The sequence below is a fragment of the Plectropomus leopardus genome, chromosome 5, assembly GCF_008729295.1.
Source record: "Plectropomus leopardus isolate mb chromosome 5, YSFRI_Pleo_2.0, whole genome shotgun sequence".
Lineage (NCBI taxonomy): Eukaryota > Metazoa > Chordata > Actinopteri > Perciformes > Serranidae > Plectropomus > Plectropomus leopardus.
The window spans coordinates 34,252,614-34,269,621 of NC_056467.1; the positions used below are offsets into that span (position 1 = coordinate 34,252,614).

Below are 17,008 nucleotides of genomic sequence, written 5' to 3' on the forward strand. Positions count from 1 at the left end.
ATTTCATTAGTTATTCACCTAATGCACCACAGTGGCCAACACTGATTATTTCAACTGGAAATAAATAGTTTAAGAAAAGTCTATCATAAAATACACAGGTTATGGTTCACTTTTCGGTTGAGAAGCAGACAATCTGAACATTGGTATTTGGATTTTTTTTTTATTTATTGCATCACAAATCTAATCTTTTTGCATATTTCATTATATGTAATAAGACACACAGCACAAATGCTCTTTTTTAGAAATGCTTCAGGCTTCATGTTCAGACATTTTACACCTGATATTAGCCAACTAGGCAAAGCGGATTTTCGCAAAGTATATTTAGCTGAAACAAATTAAAAATTGACCTAAGGAGCAAACACAAATAAATAAGAAATACATATATGCACTCAGGGTAGGGTATGAGGGAAAGTAGATAGTTTATAGCCTAATATTTTTTATATTTTATATGCATATGTTTTGTTTTGGTTTTGGTTTTTACCTATATACATTTTCATTTATGAACGTACTTCTTTTGCTTTTGGTGAGAGGGACTCTTTGGAAGGAGGGGAGGTGAAGACAAGACTTGATGTTAAAAAGTGACATTTTATGAATAATGACGCAAAAAAATATTCTGTGCAACATAGAAACACAAACGAAAGCATTCTCTCAAGTTAGAAGTATGCAAATTATCTTGAAAGTGCATTCTTTAAAAAAGTGTCATCCAGTCAGGGGTGACATTGGCTGTAAAAAAAAAAAAACACCTGTTGTTAATATTTCAAAATATTACATTACAATTTCAAATTGTAGTAATTTGTTTTACATTTTATATATTTTCTCTTTTATTGTAAATATGTATTACATTTTATATCTTATTGCTCTGTAAAGCACCTTGAATCACTGAAATTTGCTACATAAATAAAGCTGCCTTGCCTCACTCATCTTGGGCCTGTGTCACAGAACACATTTGTCAGGCAGTTTGACAACAGAGAGTAAAACCTCCACGAAATAGTAATGACAAAAAACATTCCTTTCTATTCAGCAAGATTTCTATTTTCCCACGGTACGCACTGTAAATACAGTACACCAGTCCACACAAATTAAAATAATCACTTATTCAGTGCCTTTATATAAAAATGAGTAATTTGACAGAATGTGAAACATCTCAGCTTCCTAAGTTAATAAGTCATCTGATAAAAAAGGGTCCTTTTCATAAAACATTTAATGTTAAATTTAATATTGCAAAATAAATTCTTTATTTTCTGTCCAAATGGAACGACTGAGCAGAATTCTTTTGTTTCACAAATAAATCACTCAGATGAAAATAATCACCTTTAATATCCACTGGGGCATGAAGATTGGCTTTTATTAAAGGTCGCTACATCACAGCTTGCCAGCCTTCGATCTCATCTGCTTTGCTCTTAAAAAAGCAGATTCTAACACACATGGTGTCTGCGCGCCGCCTGCTATCTCAACATCAACTGTTATCAAACACAATGTCTGCAGCAGCAGCTATGTAGCATCATGACGGCGAGTCACAGAGAAAGATTTGAAGGCAAGTGTTTGAGGGATGAGGAGTGACATGTTTTGGCACGGATGACAAAGTCATAAATGATGGATGGGAGGGGGCTTATGACAACAATGACAAACGGAGATTAACAGATCAAAATGACAGCGGTCGCTGATGCTGGTAAAGTTGTTGTGAGTGTGTCATGCCCCACGCCAAGAGTGTTGGAGTCTGTTGCGTGGCTGCACACAGGCTCCAGTTTGGGGGTCTGGGGATTGCACCCAGACAGACTAAAGCTTCACATGCAATATGGTGTCTGTCAAATTTACAACTGAACAGCAGGAACTTGAAAGGCATCATGTGAGCCTCAGAAAAACAGTGAAGGCTGGAGTGGTGTGTGTGTCCTAAAACCCTGCAGCACAGGGGGGAGAGATGTGCCTTCAGCTGCTGGTCTTAGTCAGATTCACACTGTGATCCAGATGGCCAAAACCATGAGGCTGTTTTACAAACAAGTCCATTATCTTGCTGTAATGTGGGAGTTTACTACTGTAGTACTGAAATCTAAGTGCAACACAAGATGTGGCAGGACAGGAGAGAGCGCAGGATTCTTCTGTGTTCCACAGGAGCTGGACAACAGCACTCAACATTTGCACATTTGTTGTTAAAGAAGAATTTGAGCTGAACTTAAGGATAGCCATGGCAGGAGAGAGTTACTGATATGTCCAGGGTTCATATAGTCATAAAAAACCTGTAAAAGTCATGGTGTTTGCAAGTAGCACTTTCCAGTCCTGGAGAAGTTATGGAAAACTTAATGAACCCTGAAAGTTTTGGAAAAGTCATGGAATTTTGTTTCATAAATCTGTATACTAACACATGATGTGCTCAGGGACCATTGGAAATTTGAAAAAATCCAAAGATAATTTCTGTTTTTACTGTTCTGGCTGTGATTAATGGTGTAATTTTGGTGATTTTTAAATAATATGTGCTTTCCACACCTGCAGCCTGCAGGTGTGGAAAGGGAAAGAAAACTACAGGTATTATATGACTGTATGAACCCTGGAAGTTTTGGAAAAGTCATGGAAATCATCAAAAAAAATGTAAAAAAAAAAAAAAAAAAAAAAAAGTCCACATTTTTCTCTTTAAAAATGACTTTAAAAAAAGAAAAACAAAAAATCCACTTTTTTTAAAAAAACATCACCAAAAATTTTAAAGGGAAAAAATTGCCCATTTTTTTTCTTTTAAAGAAAACACGCCTTTGACATGCCTCCCCCTTTTTCACACCATCCTCTCCCCTGTCATGAATAACAAACAGTCCCTAAATTCTATGGAAATATTCAGTTAAAATTCTGTTCAGAATTCACTTTTTTAAATAATTATATATATTTTAAATACATATTAATAGTAATTAAAAAGAACCAATAAGGGGCATTGATGGGCGTTTCAGAGAATGTATGGTTTTGAAACTTTGTCTCAAGTTAATGGAAAAGTCCTGGTGAATCACTGGCAAAAGTGTGTATGAAGCCTGAGTGTGTGAGATGCTTGAGCCAGCAGCAGTGTGTAATGATGGCTCAGACAGGCAGGATGCCACAACACTATAACCACTGTTCAAATGCTTTCTAATGACTCGATGCAGCTCAACTGGAGCACTTTCATAGGCGATAAATAATATTTCTCTCTAACTGACATCTGTTTTTTGTAACAATTTACATTTTAATTGGGAAATATTTGGGGTATTTTATGCAAGAAGCTCTCCTTGTTGCAGGTAGGTCATTGGACTAACTGATAGATGACACTATCCGCTCCATAATCTGTCAGTCCTTCTCTCCTCCATGAAATGACTTTTTCTGTTTGAACCCTGTTTATGTTTGAATGACAGCACTCCTCACCTATCAGTGAAAAAGATTCAAAATTCAATCACACTTAGTTTGAAGCTTAATTTGATATACATATGGATCAAACATTGATTGAGTCATTTAAAGGAATTGACTTTTACTCATATTTACATCCCTGTATTGTAACCCTCATTAAAATTAACCCTTTAATGATTGGAGCTTTCTTGTGCTGCATCCCAACGCCTTTCACGAGCATTTCAGCCTCAGAAACTTAAGAAAAGTGGTTTGATTTCTTACAAACATGGAAGAAAAGAAAATAACGAGCAACTTGGGATAAGCTGCAAATAAAATTAAGAATTCAGTAAAAGAGGACAAGGATATGACCTGAGAATTAAATAGGAGGAATTATGATATGTTATCAAAAAAACAAGGAAAACATTTCAAAAAGAAACATATTTTCATTTTTTATTTTATTATTTATTTTGCTTATTTTTATGTAATTTTCTTGTAATTTTTTTTATAAATGTCTTGTTTATTTATGAGCCCTTTTTTTGAATATGCTATGATTTAGATGATCTAGAAAGATATCAAGCCAGTTTACTCAGGGTTAAAGGACTGAACCAAGATTAGGCCATAACTGTGATTTGAAAGTCCCACAGAGTTTGGAAAGTTCCAGTTTAACCTGAATGTACCCCTCAATCAGGGTTAATCTTTTTAATCTGACAGGCACAGTGATAATCTCAGCAGTGTCTGACATTCATAGAGCTGATGGAGTAAAAGAACAACACACTTCCTGCTGGATACTCCTGCAGAAATTACATATAAATGAGACAAGAGTAGTTACAGTTCATGAACACAAGCAGAGAGAACAGGAAAAAACATCAATAAACTTCAATAATAAGCATTTCAAAACACAGACTGAGTTTTGCACAATGACAAAAAAGAGAGAGATTTAGATTTTCAGTCAATATTAGCAAAACAGATTTTTTTATCGTGTAGACATATTTTTCGAAACACTGCTGCTCTACTTTACCACCAAATTGATAAATAAAATGTGATGCTTTAAACTGACTTCTAAGCAATACTTTTCATACATCCATCACCCATTCAATGAGTGGCTTACACAGCAAAAAGCTAGATGTACATCCTCCGCAATTATTTGAAAACAGTGACACTGACATTTCAACCGAAGTTTTTATTTCCTTTTTATAGCTACAGTCACATACAGTTTTAAAATGTAGTAAAATGAAGTAAATTTGGGGTTATGGTAAGAGAAAAATTAATGCATATACATCATATTCATTGAATCTAAAACTTTGATGCAGTTTTCATACCAGCCGACACGGCCACATGCTGCTGACAGATACAGTGTGGGCCAGAGGCATCTCCTGAATTATTTCAAAAAGCAGCTTAAGGATTTACAAACCGATGAGGCCATAAAAAAGCGGCTGAGGCATTCCTCAAAGCTGTGACACTTTGTACTGTGCCTCTGTTCTGTGACCACTGTAAGGCGGATTATGGATGGGGGAGTGGTTATTGATTGAATTATGCCTCCTGGCACAGTGTGTGTCCAGTTTGTACAAGTTAGAGGTAAAGTGACAAACAACTGCTCCGGAGTACCACAAGATTCTGTGCTTGGATCAATCTTTTTCACTTCATATATACTTCCCCTAGGCAACATCATTAGAAATCGCTTTGTAAATTTCCATTGTTATGCAGATGATACGCAACTGTATCTATGAAACCAGATGAAACTGATCAGTTATCTAGGCTACAAGCATGTCTTCAGGACATAAAAGCCTGGATGAGCCACAAATTTCTTCCTTTTCTAAAGTTATTGTTCTTGGCCCCAAACACCTCAGAAACTCTTTTTCTAAGGGATCTGACTGTCTGTCCTGGAAGAGGGATCCCTTCTCAGTCGCTCTTCCTGAGTTACAGGGTTTGTTCAGGGGAGTTTTTTCTTAGACAATGTGAGGGTCTAATGGCAGAGAGACATTGTATGCTGTAAAGCCCCCCGAGGCAAACTGTGTTTTGTCATAATGGGCTTTATAAATAAAATCGAATTGAATTGAAGGGAGCTCATACAGTCACTTTGCTAAAGCCCCCCTGAAAAGACTGAATTCCAGACAGCACTGAACAATGGGCTGTACCACTGGAACTGACTTCATAGGGTCACTTCTTATTTTTTCTCTTTGAGGACATTAACCATTACAGTTCTGCTGTGTAGATAGAAATCACAACACCACCTACATCTGTCAAACTTGCAGCACGTGGTCTCAAAGTATTTTAACATTTGAACTCTTTTTCTTTCATAAAGCAAATTTTTTTTGGCATTTTTGCCTTTACTAGACAGGACAGAAGATCAATAGTGTGAAAGGGTGAGAGAGAGGGGATGACATGCAGCAAAGGTGAGAGCTGGAATCGAACCTGTGGCCATTGCAGCAAGGACATTGCCTTCATTCATGGGGTGCCTGCTCTATCCACTGAGCCACCCAACACCCCAACATTTTATCTCTGAGTAAATTGGTGTGATTTCTTTCAAAAACATGGACAAAAAGACCATAAGCAACTTCGTAAAAAAATATTCTACATATTACAAGAAAATAGCAGATACAAATTTTATTTTGTTGTTGTTGAAGGCAGGGGGAAAGTCTTGAGAAAAGCTAGAAGAAAGCTAGAGAAAAAGTGTAATAATAAGTGTTCATAACTTATAACAACTGCAGACCCACCACCCTGACCTCTGGGGTTATCATGTCCTTTGAGCGCCTTCTTCTCTCCCATCTCAAACCCATCAGCAACCCACCCCTGGACCCTCTGCTGTGAGTCCACAGAGCCAACAGCTCTGTAGACGATCCAGTAAACATGGTCCTCCATTTCATCCTCCAGCACATGGACTCCGCAGGAACCTACGCCAGGATCCAGTTTGTGGAGTTTAGCTCTGCCTTTATCACCATCATCCTGGCCCTGCTGCAGGACTGGCTCTCCCAGATGCACCTGCAGGCTGATCACAGACTTCCTGTCTGACAGGAAGCAATACGTGAAGCTGGGTAAACATGTTTCTGACTGCTGGATCATCAGCACCTGTTCCCCTAGAGGCTACGTCCCTTCTCCTCTGCTCCGCTCCCTGTACACCAGTCTGCCCAGCTCCTGAGGTTCACAGATGACGCCACCCTCGCTGGACTCATCTCAGGTGGGGATAAGTTGGCGTACAGTTGTGACATTGACCATCGAGTGACCTTCTGCAGCTGAAACAACTTGGAGCTGACCGCTCTGAGGACAGTGGAGATGTAGCTACAAGAAATCACAATGTGCACTTTGTGCCCAATCTCTCTGCTTCTGTCTTATTTGTTTGGTGTCTTGTTTGACTTGTATGTCAAATGTTTTTAATTATCATGTGATGACAGGTATGTATTGCTTATTCACACTGTGGAAATCTGTAAAAACACAAATAAAAATAAAATGAAAAAATAAAATTATAAAAAAAAAAAAAAGTTAAAAAGGACAGTGGAGATGATTGTGGGCACTGCGCTGTTCGTTATTTTTACATGGGTCCTCTGTTTTGTGTTTGTGTGGTTTGTCCTCCAACAGAACTGTGTAAAAAACAACTATACACCGTTTTAAATTAATGCTACCTCGCTGTACCCTAAGCTTCCAAAACTCAGCTGCCAGCAACTGCATGCTGCAAAGATGGAGTCTGTGAGTCTGTATATATATATATATATGGTAAATATAAAATATATATATATATATATATATATATATAGTAGCCACCAGTATCAACATACCCCTGGTTAAAAATCACAGAGAAAATTGTGAAAGATGGAAGAGTTTGCATTTCACTCTAAATTTCACTGAAATTATGTTCATGGGATTTCATGTGACAAATAAAATGACTGATTGACATTTTCAGTCACTTTATGCTGACAGCGTTGACCATTCACAGTATTAATTTTAATCTTTCTTTTTTTTTTTTTAATTCTGTCAAACTGCACAAATCTCTAGAATTTTAATAAAGGCGGACAGAGCACTTTTTAAACTGCATTTTCTACTTGTGATTTTGGCCAGGTCATGTTTTGTTTTTTTTTACTTGACTTGACTAAAAATGTTATCTTAGTGTAGCTTTAATGATTTGGGCTGGGGAAAGGCAGAATTAGTCTAATGGGAAAAAACACAGTCATTCGCAGCCATTACTGAGTCTTTCAGTAATGTGGGCTCCCTATTAAGTGCTTTTAACACACGTCGGCTGGCCTCTCCACGCTCCACTCTGATGATGTTAACGAGTGGTCATGCATGATTATATATACAAAGGTCTTAGGGAGGCAGATGATGAGCAAAGAAAGGCTTTAATGGAACACTTGTCTGCTCTGCTTGTCTACGCAAATCACATGTTGGTGAAGTTTGAGCCATAATGAGACAAATCACATCAGTGTAATCATGTTTAATCCCATTTTTCTGCCTCCATTCAACTCAGCCTGTTTGATGATTCTGCATTTAGCGTTGGCTTGATTAAATCACCTCAGCTCCTCAGACTCAAACAGATATGTTAGACTATACATACTGTATTGCACATAAGTCATAAATAATCATTGTTTTTCTCAACTCATAAAACACAATAAAAGAAGATCAGTAATGATGTAAAATATCTAAGGACTACAAATATTGAAACTTCACTCTAAATGATAATATGACCGGCTTAGTTTGATATATTTAGATAAATTACGTGCAATATATCTCATTGATGAACATATTTAAATATATACTGTGGTAATGGTGGAGCTGTCTGTGTGAAGATATAAACTCAGTTGCCGGGTGGATGTAACTAATGCAGTCTAATACATGACTCTCCCAATAAACTACACACTTTCACTAATATTCCGCTGTTGTTAACTTTATGGCCATTTTGGAGGCTGTAGTTGGTGCTGATGTTGAATTTTACTGTGTTGTAAAACTGAGACGCATGTCACTGATATAGGAAGGACAACATATTTAAAACATATTTCTCAAAAGTTATACTTGCTCAGCAAAGTCTAAATGGGAAGTTGTGAAAGTAACCTAATGCATTTACTTAGGTACTGAAGTAAAGTTTTGAGGTACATGTACTTTACTCAAGCATTTCTATTTTATGCTACTAGTACTTCTTATTGTATGATATTTGAGGGAAATATTAACATTTATTATCTCAACTACATTTATTTTGACAGATGCACTCACTACTTACTATTCAGATTAAGATTCTATAAAACAGATAATTATCAGTTTATAAAAAATGTTGGGTTGTTACGGATTAACTCCTTGAAACCTTTGCAAATTCATTTTAATCCTTAGAAAAAAGAAGATGGTAATGACCAACTTAACAAAAAAATGGCCCAAAGATTTATAATAAGTTAAACTTGAAAAATAAGCAAAAAGATAAGGATTAATAAAACAAAAGAATGGCCTGAAAAAAAGGGCTGAAAATTAAAAAGAGAAAAAAAAATTGTCATTTTCTCCTTATTTTTTTTTAAATATTCTTCTAATAATCCCCCATTTTTTAAAACTAATTTTCAGATCATTTTTCTTGTCACCTATTTCTAATTTCTTAGTATTTGTGTGACATTTCTTCAAAGCAATTTTGTCCAGTCCAGGGTTGAAAGGGTTAAATAGCTTTTGAAAGGGGTCTGAATGCAGCGCAAGAAAATTGATTCCAATCCAGGTTTCAAAAGAATAAATAACACAAAACAAAGAAATTAAAATGATGCTACAGTAAAAATCTCTTTGACGTTACTGAGTCACTGATAATGAAAACTGAATATGACAACACTGACAGGGGTCATTCTGCATTATGAGTCTTTCACTTTCGATACTTTCAGTATTATTTGCTCTGTATTTCCAGCACTACATTTTGGCAGTTTCCAAGCATATCAATGTGCTCACAGAAAAAAGCAACAATAAAAGGATCAGAAAGATTAGTGAATGGCAACATTTCATTTTATTGTGACTAACAGACAGACTTTTTTTGAATGCTTGTGCTGAAATTAAAAAAAAGTGTATCCACACTACAGGAGCATGCAGAACACACTGACATAACTGGAACTGATGTTAAAAAAATAAAGGTCTATTTAGGTGAAATCATGCATGTCTAAAGTATCCACGCTCCTCACCCATGATCCACAAATGCATCATTAAAACACAACTAAAGGATTTTCTCTAGAAAACAAATGAGTTTATAGTTTTGTATTTTAATGATTTGTTAAATGGCACATTCAATCACTGGACGTTGTTGGTTACTTCTGGCTTTTTTAACCGCCTTTAATAAGATGAGCTGTCACGCTCCATTAGGGGCTGATGTGAGAAGGCTGAAGCTCTCATGGTAAGAGTGTGTGGGCTCGTTGCCTGAAGCAGCTGGAGTATGTGTAGATACTTTCCAATACAGTGTGTTCAGGATATTCTGCAGCAACAGTATGAACTAAATGGTACACTGCACAGCAATCTGTTTTGATATGTTTGATTTTGATGAACATATTTAAATATATACTGTGGTAATGGTGGAGCTGTCTGTATGAAGATATAAACTTGATTGCCTAGTGTTTCAATATGGATCTGCTGCGAAGCTAATGAGCACTGAACAGGTTATTAGTAGTTTATTTGCATAGAAGACATTCTGCTTTGTTCATAATATTTCTGTGTCCAGGATGTTAGTTACCTGCTGGAGTGGACAGAGCTTTGTACCTGGACCTAGACAGCCTGCGAAGCCTGCTGCCCGTCTGTCTGCTCTGGTTCTCTTCCTGCTCTCCCTCCTCTTCCTCCTCCCCCTGCCTCTGTGCTCCGAGTTCCTCCTGCAGTCTGTGTGACAGCTCTGCACTCTCCTTGCTGACTGAAATAGCATCCTGTCCATCAGGAACAGAAGCTTGGCCTTGCCCTTGGGCCTGCTCACAGCCAGTATGTCCTTCTGACAGCAGGGCAGGGTTCCCTGCCTCTAAAACCATCTTGGAGGTGACTGGGTCTTTGTGTCTTTCTGTGGGCTGCCTTCGCTGCCTTCATCCTCAAAAAGTTCTGGAGTGAAGAAGACAGTTTGGTCCTCCTCCTCTTCATCTTCATCTGTATTGTCTGCTGAGAGCAGGTCACTGTCACAGCTGGGAGGGGTTTTCACTGGAGACGGTTTCAGAGCCGAATTGTGTGTTTTCTCTGTGATCTCACTGGAAGTGTCTCCAGGAATTTGTTTGAGACAAGCTGCCTCAGTCTGCTGTTGTGGAGGGGAGATGTGCTGGTTCTCCTCAGGCTCCAAATGACTGCATGTTTCCACAGACTGGACAGAATTACTGGGTCCCTTTTCTTTAAAGACTGGTGTCCTGAAGCATGTGTTGATGGGGCTGGAGGGGAAAATGTGGTGCAGTGGCTGAGCTGTTCTGTTTTGATTCCATATTGGCTGTGCTGAGGGACTGTCCGTCGTATTCAACCACTCTGCATCAAGAAAACAAAACATCAGCAGATATTTATTAAAATAATAATTACACAGCGTTCATAAACATTTTTACCAATACATTTTCATGACTTTGAAGCAATTGTTAAGGACCGTACATTCTCTGAAACAACTATTGATAGTCCTTATTGGTTCTTTTTTTATTATTATGAAATAGCTTTTTAAAATATATATTATTTTAAAAAAAGAAAAAGAATATATGTAAATATAACTTAGGGACCTTCCTAATTAATGAGTGGGGAAGGGGTAGTGCAAAAAAGAGGGAGAGGCATGTTAAATCATTTTTTAAGCACCGACGAGAGACTTATGTTTTTGATTTTGGCTTATGGGAGGGGCATACAACTTTATTTTACTGACGATTTTTAAAGAAAAACTTTTTTTTTCAAAAAAAAATATAGTGATTTTTAAAGAAACCATTCCAACATTTTTATTTTTTTTTTGTCCTTTAGAATTTTTTGCTAATTTTTATAGAAAAATTATTAATTAAAATTATTTTTAAAATTAAAAATCTGGAAATTTTCTTTTTCTTTGAAAACTTTTGAGTGATTTTTTTTTTAGGAAAACATGTTTTCTTTTAAAATTCCCCCAAAATACATGACCTATTACAGCCAGAAACTGTAAAAACAGAAATTACCCTTGGATTTTCAAATTTCCGACGGTCCTTGAACAAATTATGCTCTTATTATACAGGTTTGTGACTTTACTTTCAAAGGTAAATTTAGTTTTCCCAAACTTTTACAGGCCTAGAAATTGCTATTTGCAAATTCCATGACTTTTCCAGGGTTTTCCTGCATATGATCATGACAAACACAACGGAAGAAACACAGATTTGGGGTCTTGCCATGAGATGAGACTGGTAGTCAGATCACCATGGCTGCCAAGGCTATCTTATACGGAGAGATAGAAATGCGGGCTTACGCTCAATATGATCCAAACAAAGGTCAAGGGGATTTAATTAAAAGCAACAGTCCAACTGCTGCTCATCAGCTCGCTCCAGCGCCACTCAGGCACGCCAAAGACCTTACAGTAATGAGGCAAGCCACTCAACGGATCCCATGGCCCCCACCCCCAACCACCAGGGAGGGGTGGGGGTCTGCTACTGCTCTGCTATCACCCTTGTCTACCACACAGAATTCAGCTAGGCAAACAGCTCAACCTTGTCCTGACCCCAAAGACAATGGGCTCCAGCCAAGGCAATGTTCAAACACGCCACCTAAACATGTTTTCTTGTGGCGATGTCATGCTCATTTATCCTCGAGCACAAAAATTATATGCACTGTGTTCGAATGCTGACTTTTAAAGAACTTAATACTTTTAATGTTAGAAATTGAAAAGAGATATAAATCACATGTCAGAGTGTGGGAGCTGTGTGGTTCTAATGGCTGATTTTTCAAAGTATTATGTTAGCATGTAGATGCAGCCTCTAGCTCCTGAAATCCTACTTTTTTTGCTATATTTTTTATTTTTTTCGACACCATGGCCATTTCTGCTGAAGCTTGACTTTTCTACAATAAAGAAGCACTTATCAACATTTGGAAAAGTTGTATGAGGTTTGGACTGAATGTAGCAGACTGTGATAGGGTCCCCACCAATGGCTTACGCTGAGCACCTGTCAGATCAGAGGGAAGTAACCAAACCGAAAGCACAGGATGAAGAGAGGGAGGAGGGCCAGCATCAAGGCGAGGCTAACCCGACTTGAACCGAAAGCTGTTCCTCCACCAAGCCTTCTTCTGGCTAATGTCCGATCACAAGAGAATTAAGAGGATGAGATGCGATTGAGGCTCACTCAGTGGCGGGGGATCAGGGACTGCCCTGCGCACATCTTTGCAGAGACATGGTTAACCCCTAACAACCCAGATCAAGCTGTTGCACTCGATGGGCGGACCTTGTTGGAAGCCATTAGGACCCAATTTACATGATGCAAATTCAAAAAATGCATTGCAGGAATTGACTTATGCCAGCAGCATCATGCCGAGCAACCAGATGGAACCTTAATAGTAGCTGCTGATTTTAATCAACTCATCTGTCAACTCTAGCAGGATCAAGTACAAATGTAATTTTGTTTTTTAAACTTTGTTTAAAAAATGACTATAAATCTACCCTCTACCTTCTTTTACCTTATGTTATGTATTTAGATGTTTGGACATAACAGAGAAACAAGACATCTTCTTTGCATCTCTATCATGGACTGAACATTTACAGCTTTGTACAGTAATAATGAGAGTAGTTTGTGTGAATGAACTGAGGTAATTTTCCCCCATCTTATTAAGGCCCTGACACACCAAGCTGATGGTCGGCTATGGTTAATGCCGGGCCATACGTGAGCGTCTGTTGCCCTAGTTTTGGCGGTGTGTCCCGCACCGCTGGTACTAGCTGGCCCTTATTCACTTTTTTGTCCGATTCATAACTTTGAATCGGCGTCAGAGACGGAGAAGGCCATTGACATATGAAATCTCTGTCAGTTCAGCTAAGCAAACGAGAAGAGAGGCAGAAGTGAGAAAAATAAACAAACAGCTAACGAGGGAGTGAGGTCAAAACAAACTTGTAAATATAAAGGTGAGATTATGCTTTCAGCCACTGAGCTTTTTTGAAGATAATGGTTTGTAATTGTTCCCAAGTGTATGGGAGGTATCCTTTGCTCTTTAACCACTGAGTTGTGTTGTCTATGTGTTAACTGGCTAACTAGAATCTTTACTCCCTCCTGTAAAATGTTACCCATTTTTTATGATGAATACAGACTTGCGTCACCTGCTGCTATGGAGCATTACCCTGCATTTATGTGGGTCAGAATGATGAGAAAAATTAGTTTCTGACTGGGAAAGTTCATTTCAATACATCCACAAATTGAAAGAATTTTGAAAGTCTTTTTACTCCCTGCTCATTTTAAATATGGTACTAGGTTATAACTATTAGCTGGCTTGGGGATGTATTGATACTGCAGCAAAAATTCTGGAACAAAATCAGTTTATAATATACACTTCAAACTGCTATTAATATGTTGTTTAAACACTCAACACTCACACATAAAATTCAACACATCTTCTTTGCAGTGTCCATGTTGTTTCCACAAAACAATCAAATGGGAAGAGCAACTAGGGCTGGGCAATATGGCCTAAAAATAAAATCTCTGATTTTTTCACACCAAACCCAATTTACAATTTCAATCATTTTTTTTCCCTTTTTAAAAACAAACTACAAATGACAAAGAAATTACTCAAAACAAGTTTTGCTTTTGATTTTAGCAGTAAAAATTAAAGGCAAACTGAATTTCCCCTCTGTTAATACAATAAACTGAATTTCTCTTTGGGGGTTAAAGTGCAAGCTGGAAACTTGTAACTTTAACACTGAAGGCTGCAATTTCACAAAACATATTTACATGAATTCATGGAGATTTGTGGAGATTACGCGCGTGGTCAGGCGCTCTAAATTGCCAGGAGGACACCGGGGAGAGGGCAGGGAAAAACAGCGGTGTCCCGGGAAAATCATGAGGGTTGGCAAGTTTGCTACTACCTCTTACGGGGAAAGATATCGTGTACTTTGGCATCCTACGCAAACCTCGCTAACGGTTAGGCCTAGCAGGAGGTCTCTGCTCTCGTTAACATTGTAGGGAAACACTGCAGATTTGCAGCGGGTCACTGTCCTATCATACGGGACACAGCGGGAAAATGCTTCCACTAATGTCGGCTGCTTTTTACCGGCTGTTTGTGGGCTGACACAGTCTTGTGCTTCTCAAAGTGAGACACATTTTCCCACTCAGCTGCTGCCTCTGTTTGACACGATGAAACAAAGTGTTCACGCTGCTGCCTTTAGTTGCAACAGCCTTTAAATGAACTTTGCAGGACTGTCGTTTGTTTGAGATCTGACGCTGCAAAACCGAAACCAGTTCTAAATGAATGACCAGACTGTGGCTTTTTGGGAACATATTGCGGAGGCAAAAAATCAAGATTTTCATTTTTAAAAATCACCCTGAACCACAAAATTGAATTAATCTATAAAATCGATCTATCGCCCAGCCTTAAGGGCAAGTTACTAATTCAGGAAATGGGGCCCTCCGAGCAGCACGTGAGAGCAGCATTATTTCCTCTCATGTAGGTGCAGAGTGCACGTGCTAGTTGGCCGCTGGCTGTAGTCTTTGCCCTGTAGTCTTTGCTGTGTGTTCGGGTGCAACTTTTAATGAAACACAGGCAACAGTTGGCCTTCCCTGCCATGAGGTCTCTGGAATCGGTTTGGTGTGTCTTGGCCTTTACCAATGCCCAGATCTCCCTGCTCATCTCTCAGCTGCATTTCGCTGGATGATGCGTTTTGTGTAATCCAAGTCAGATCAAATGCTAAAACTTGGCAATGCTGATTGAATATAAACCAAGATTATATAACTGCATTGCCTATTTCTTTTGCCTAAAATGTCTTCTGAGCCATATTTTATTGCACTATTTGGCTGTAATGTGAAGATTTGTGAATAAGCGGGCCCCATACTGTTTCGTGTAAAACTAAGCAGTGATGATCAAATATGAACCAAGATTCTTCTACCATGTCGTATTTCTCGTCTAAATTTTTTTCAGAAAAATATTTTAGCTTACCATTTAACTGTAATACCAGAGTGTTTGCTACCTGCCAGCCGACATATAGTTTCCTACAGAAAAACACCCAGGCAGCAGAGAGTATGAAGTGAAACACAGCTGTGCAGCGTGTGAACAGTTGAGGCTGTCAGTGAATAATGCTACAACTTCTCAGGACACAAACAAAGCTCCTATGTCTTGCCATCTGCTGATTGAAGTTTAGAGGGTTAGCACTGAAGTCAGCTAGTGAAGTCAGCCTCCTATTCAAAACTGACCAGGCTCACTTAAGGTGGACTGTTAAGGTGGACCGGCTGTTCTCATTGTAGTGACAATCACAGCCTCTCCTTAACAGATAATAGAGTCTGTCTGCTGAATCTCTCCTGAATTATGGAAAAAAATTATTGATCCCAACTCAAAATGTATTTTACTGTTATTGATACTGTAACTGTTGTTTATTGCTAAATTATTGTAGTTGGGTTTTATTATGTAAATGTGAACAAACTACAGTAATGTGCAAGATGTGTTACACAATTGTGGCTGCACCCAAAAGCTTTCATTGTTTATTTATTTTTTTAAAGTATTTAAAGTTTGAAGGCATCCAGTGTTAGAAAGAAACTGAAGATCAGAGTTGAAGATCAATAAATGCATGTTGTTCTCAAAGTCAATGAGTAATCATGTTAAATAATCATGATTTCAATATCAATCAAAATATTCATGACTATTATTTTTGACAATCAAGCAGCCCTAAGTGGAAGCATTTATTAGTCTGATATGTTGTTTTCTGGTAGTTGTAGTTTTTCTGCCTCTTGAGCTAAAGCTAATGCTACAGTCTCTTTTCTCTGTTTTCTTTGGTCCTGTACCTCATTTGATGAAAACAACATATTTTAAGCAGTCAAATACTTCTTTAAATTTCAAAATATAAGGACTTTCCATGTTAAACTTTAACTATTTCATCTTGCTTCAAACAATTCCATCCCCAAAAAAGTGCTTAATGGATAAGTGACTATTATTATCATCATTATTATATTGTTCTTATTGTCAACAAAACTCATGAGGAGAATAAATCCAACAATGAATGTATGTTCTTACAAGTATTGTGAATGTATCAAAGCTTGACAGATCTTATTTCTGTGCCACAGACACTATAAAGAACATGTCAGTGAGCCAAAGTGTTGACATGCTCCTTCATAACATGAACACACACACTAGTTGATTTGACTCAACCCAACACATACTGCTACAAACACTCATTGTGTCACCAAGAGTGTATCAATCTGCAGCCAAAAATAGTCCCCAGCAAATCCACTTTGCTCCTCTATGAGTAACGTTTGCTAGAAACTACAGTGACCAGCTGTTTAAGTAAATTAATGAGCCTTTTTAAAAATGACACTATGGGCTACATGTGAGGTCAAGGGGAAGGGAAATTGAAGTACTGAGATACAGGATAACATAGTGTTTTTTGTTTTATGTTTTTTTTAATTGGATTTGTTTGCTAATTTTAGAGAGCATTTTATTTAGTTTTTTTTAGGTTCATGTCTTGGTATTGGTGCAGGCATCCAGGTCCAGTACTGTGGTTTTGGTATTTTCATGGGATTTGTTGACAATAACAAAAATACAGAATGATTTCTGTGATGCCAAATTTAGATTAATTTTTTGAATTAAAAGCAAACAAGAG

The 17,008-nt window shown here is 37.8% G+C and overlaps 1 protein-coding gene across 1 annotated transcript in view; it reads right to left on the minus strand.

Annotated features, from left to right (window-relative positions):
* Positions 1-9,797: 9,797 nt before the first annotated feature.
* Positions 9,798-17,008, minus strand: part of brip1 (BRCA1 interacting helicase 1) — a 65,514-nt gene continuing 58,303 nt past the window's right edge. The window contains 2 exon segments of the mRNA XM_042487366.1: positions 9,798-10,291; positions 10,294-10,758. Of these exon segments, the coding sequence (XP_042343300.1) occupies positions 9,993-10,291; positions 10,294-10,758 (764 nt within the window). The 3' untranslated portion in view covers positions 9,798-9,992.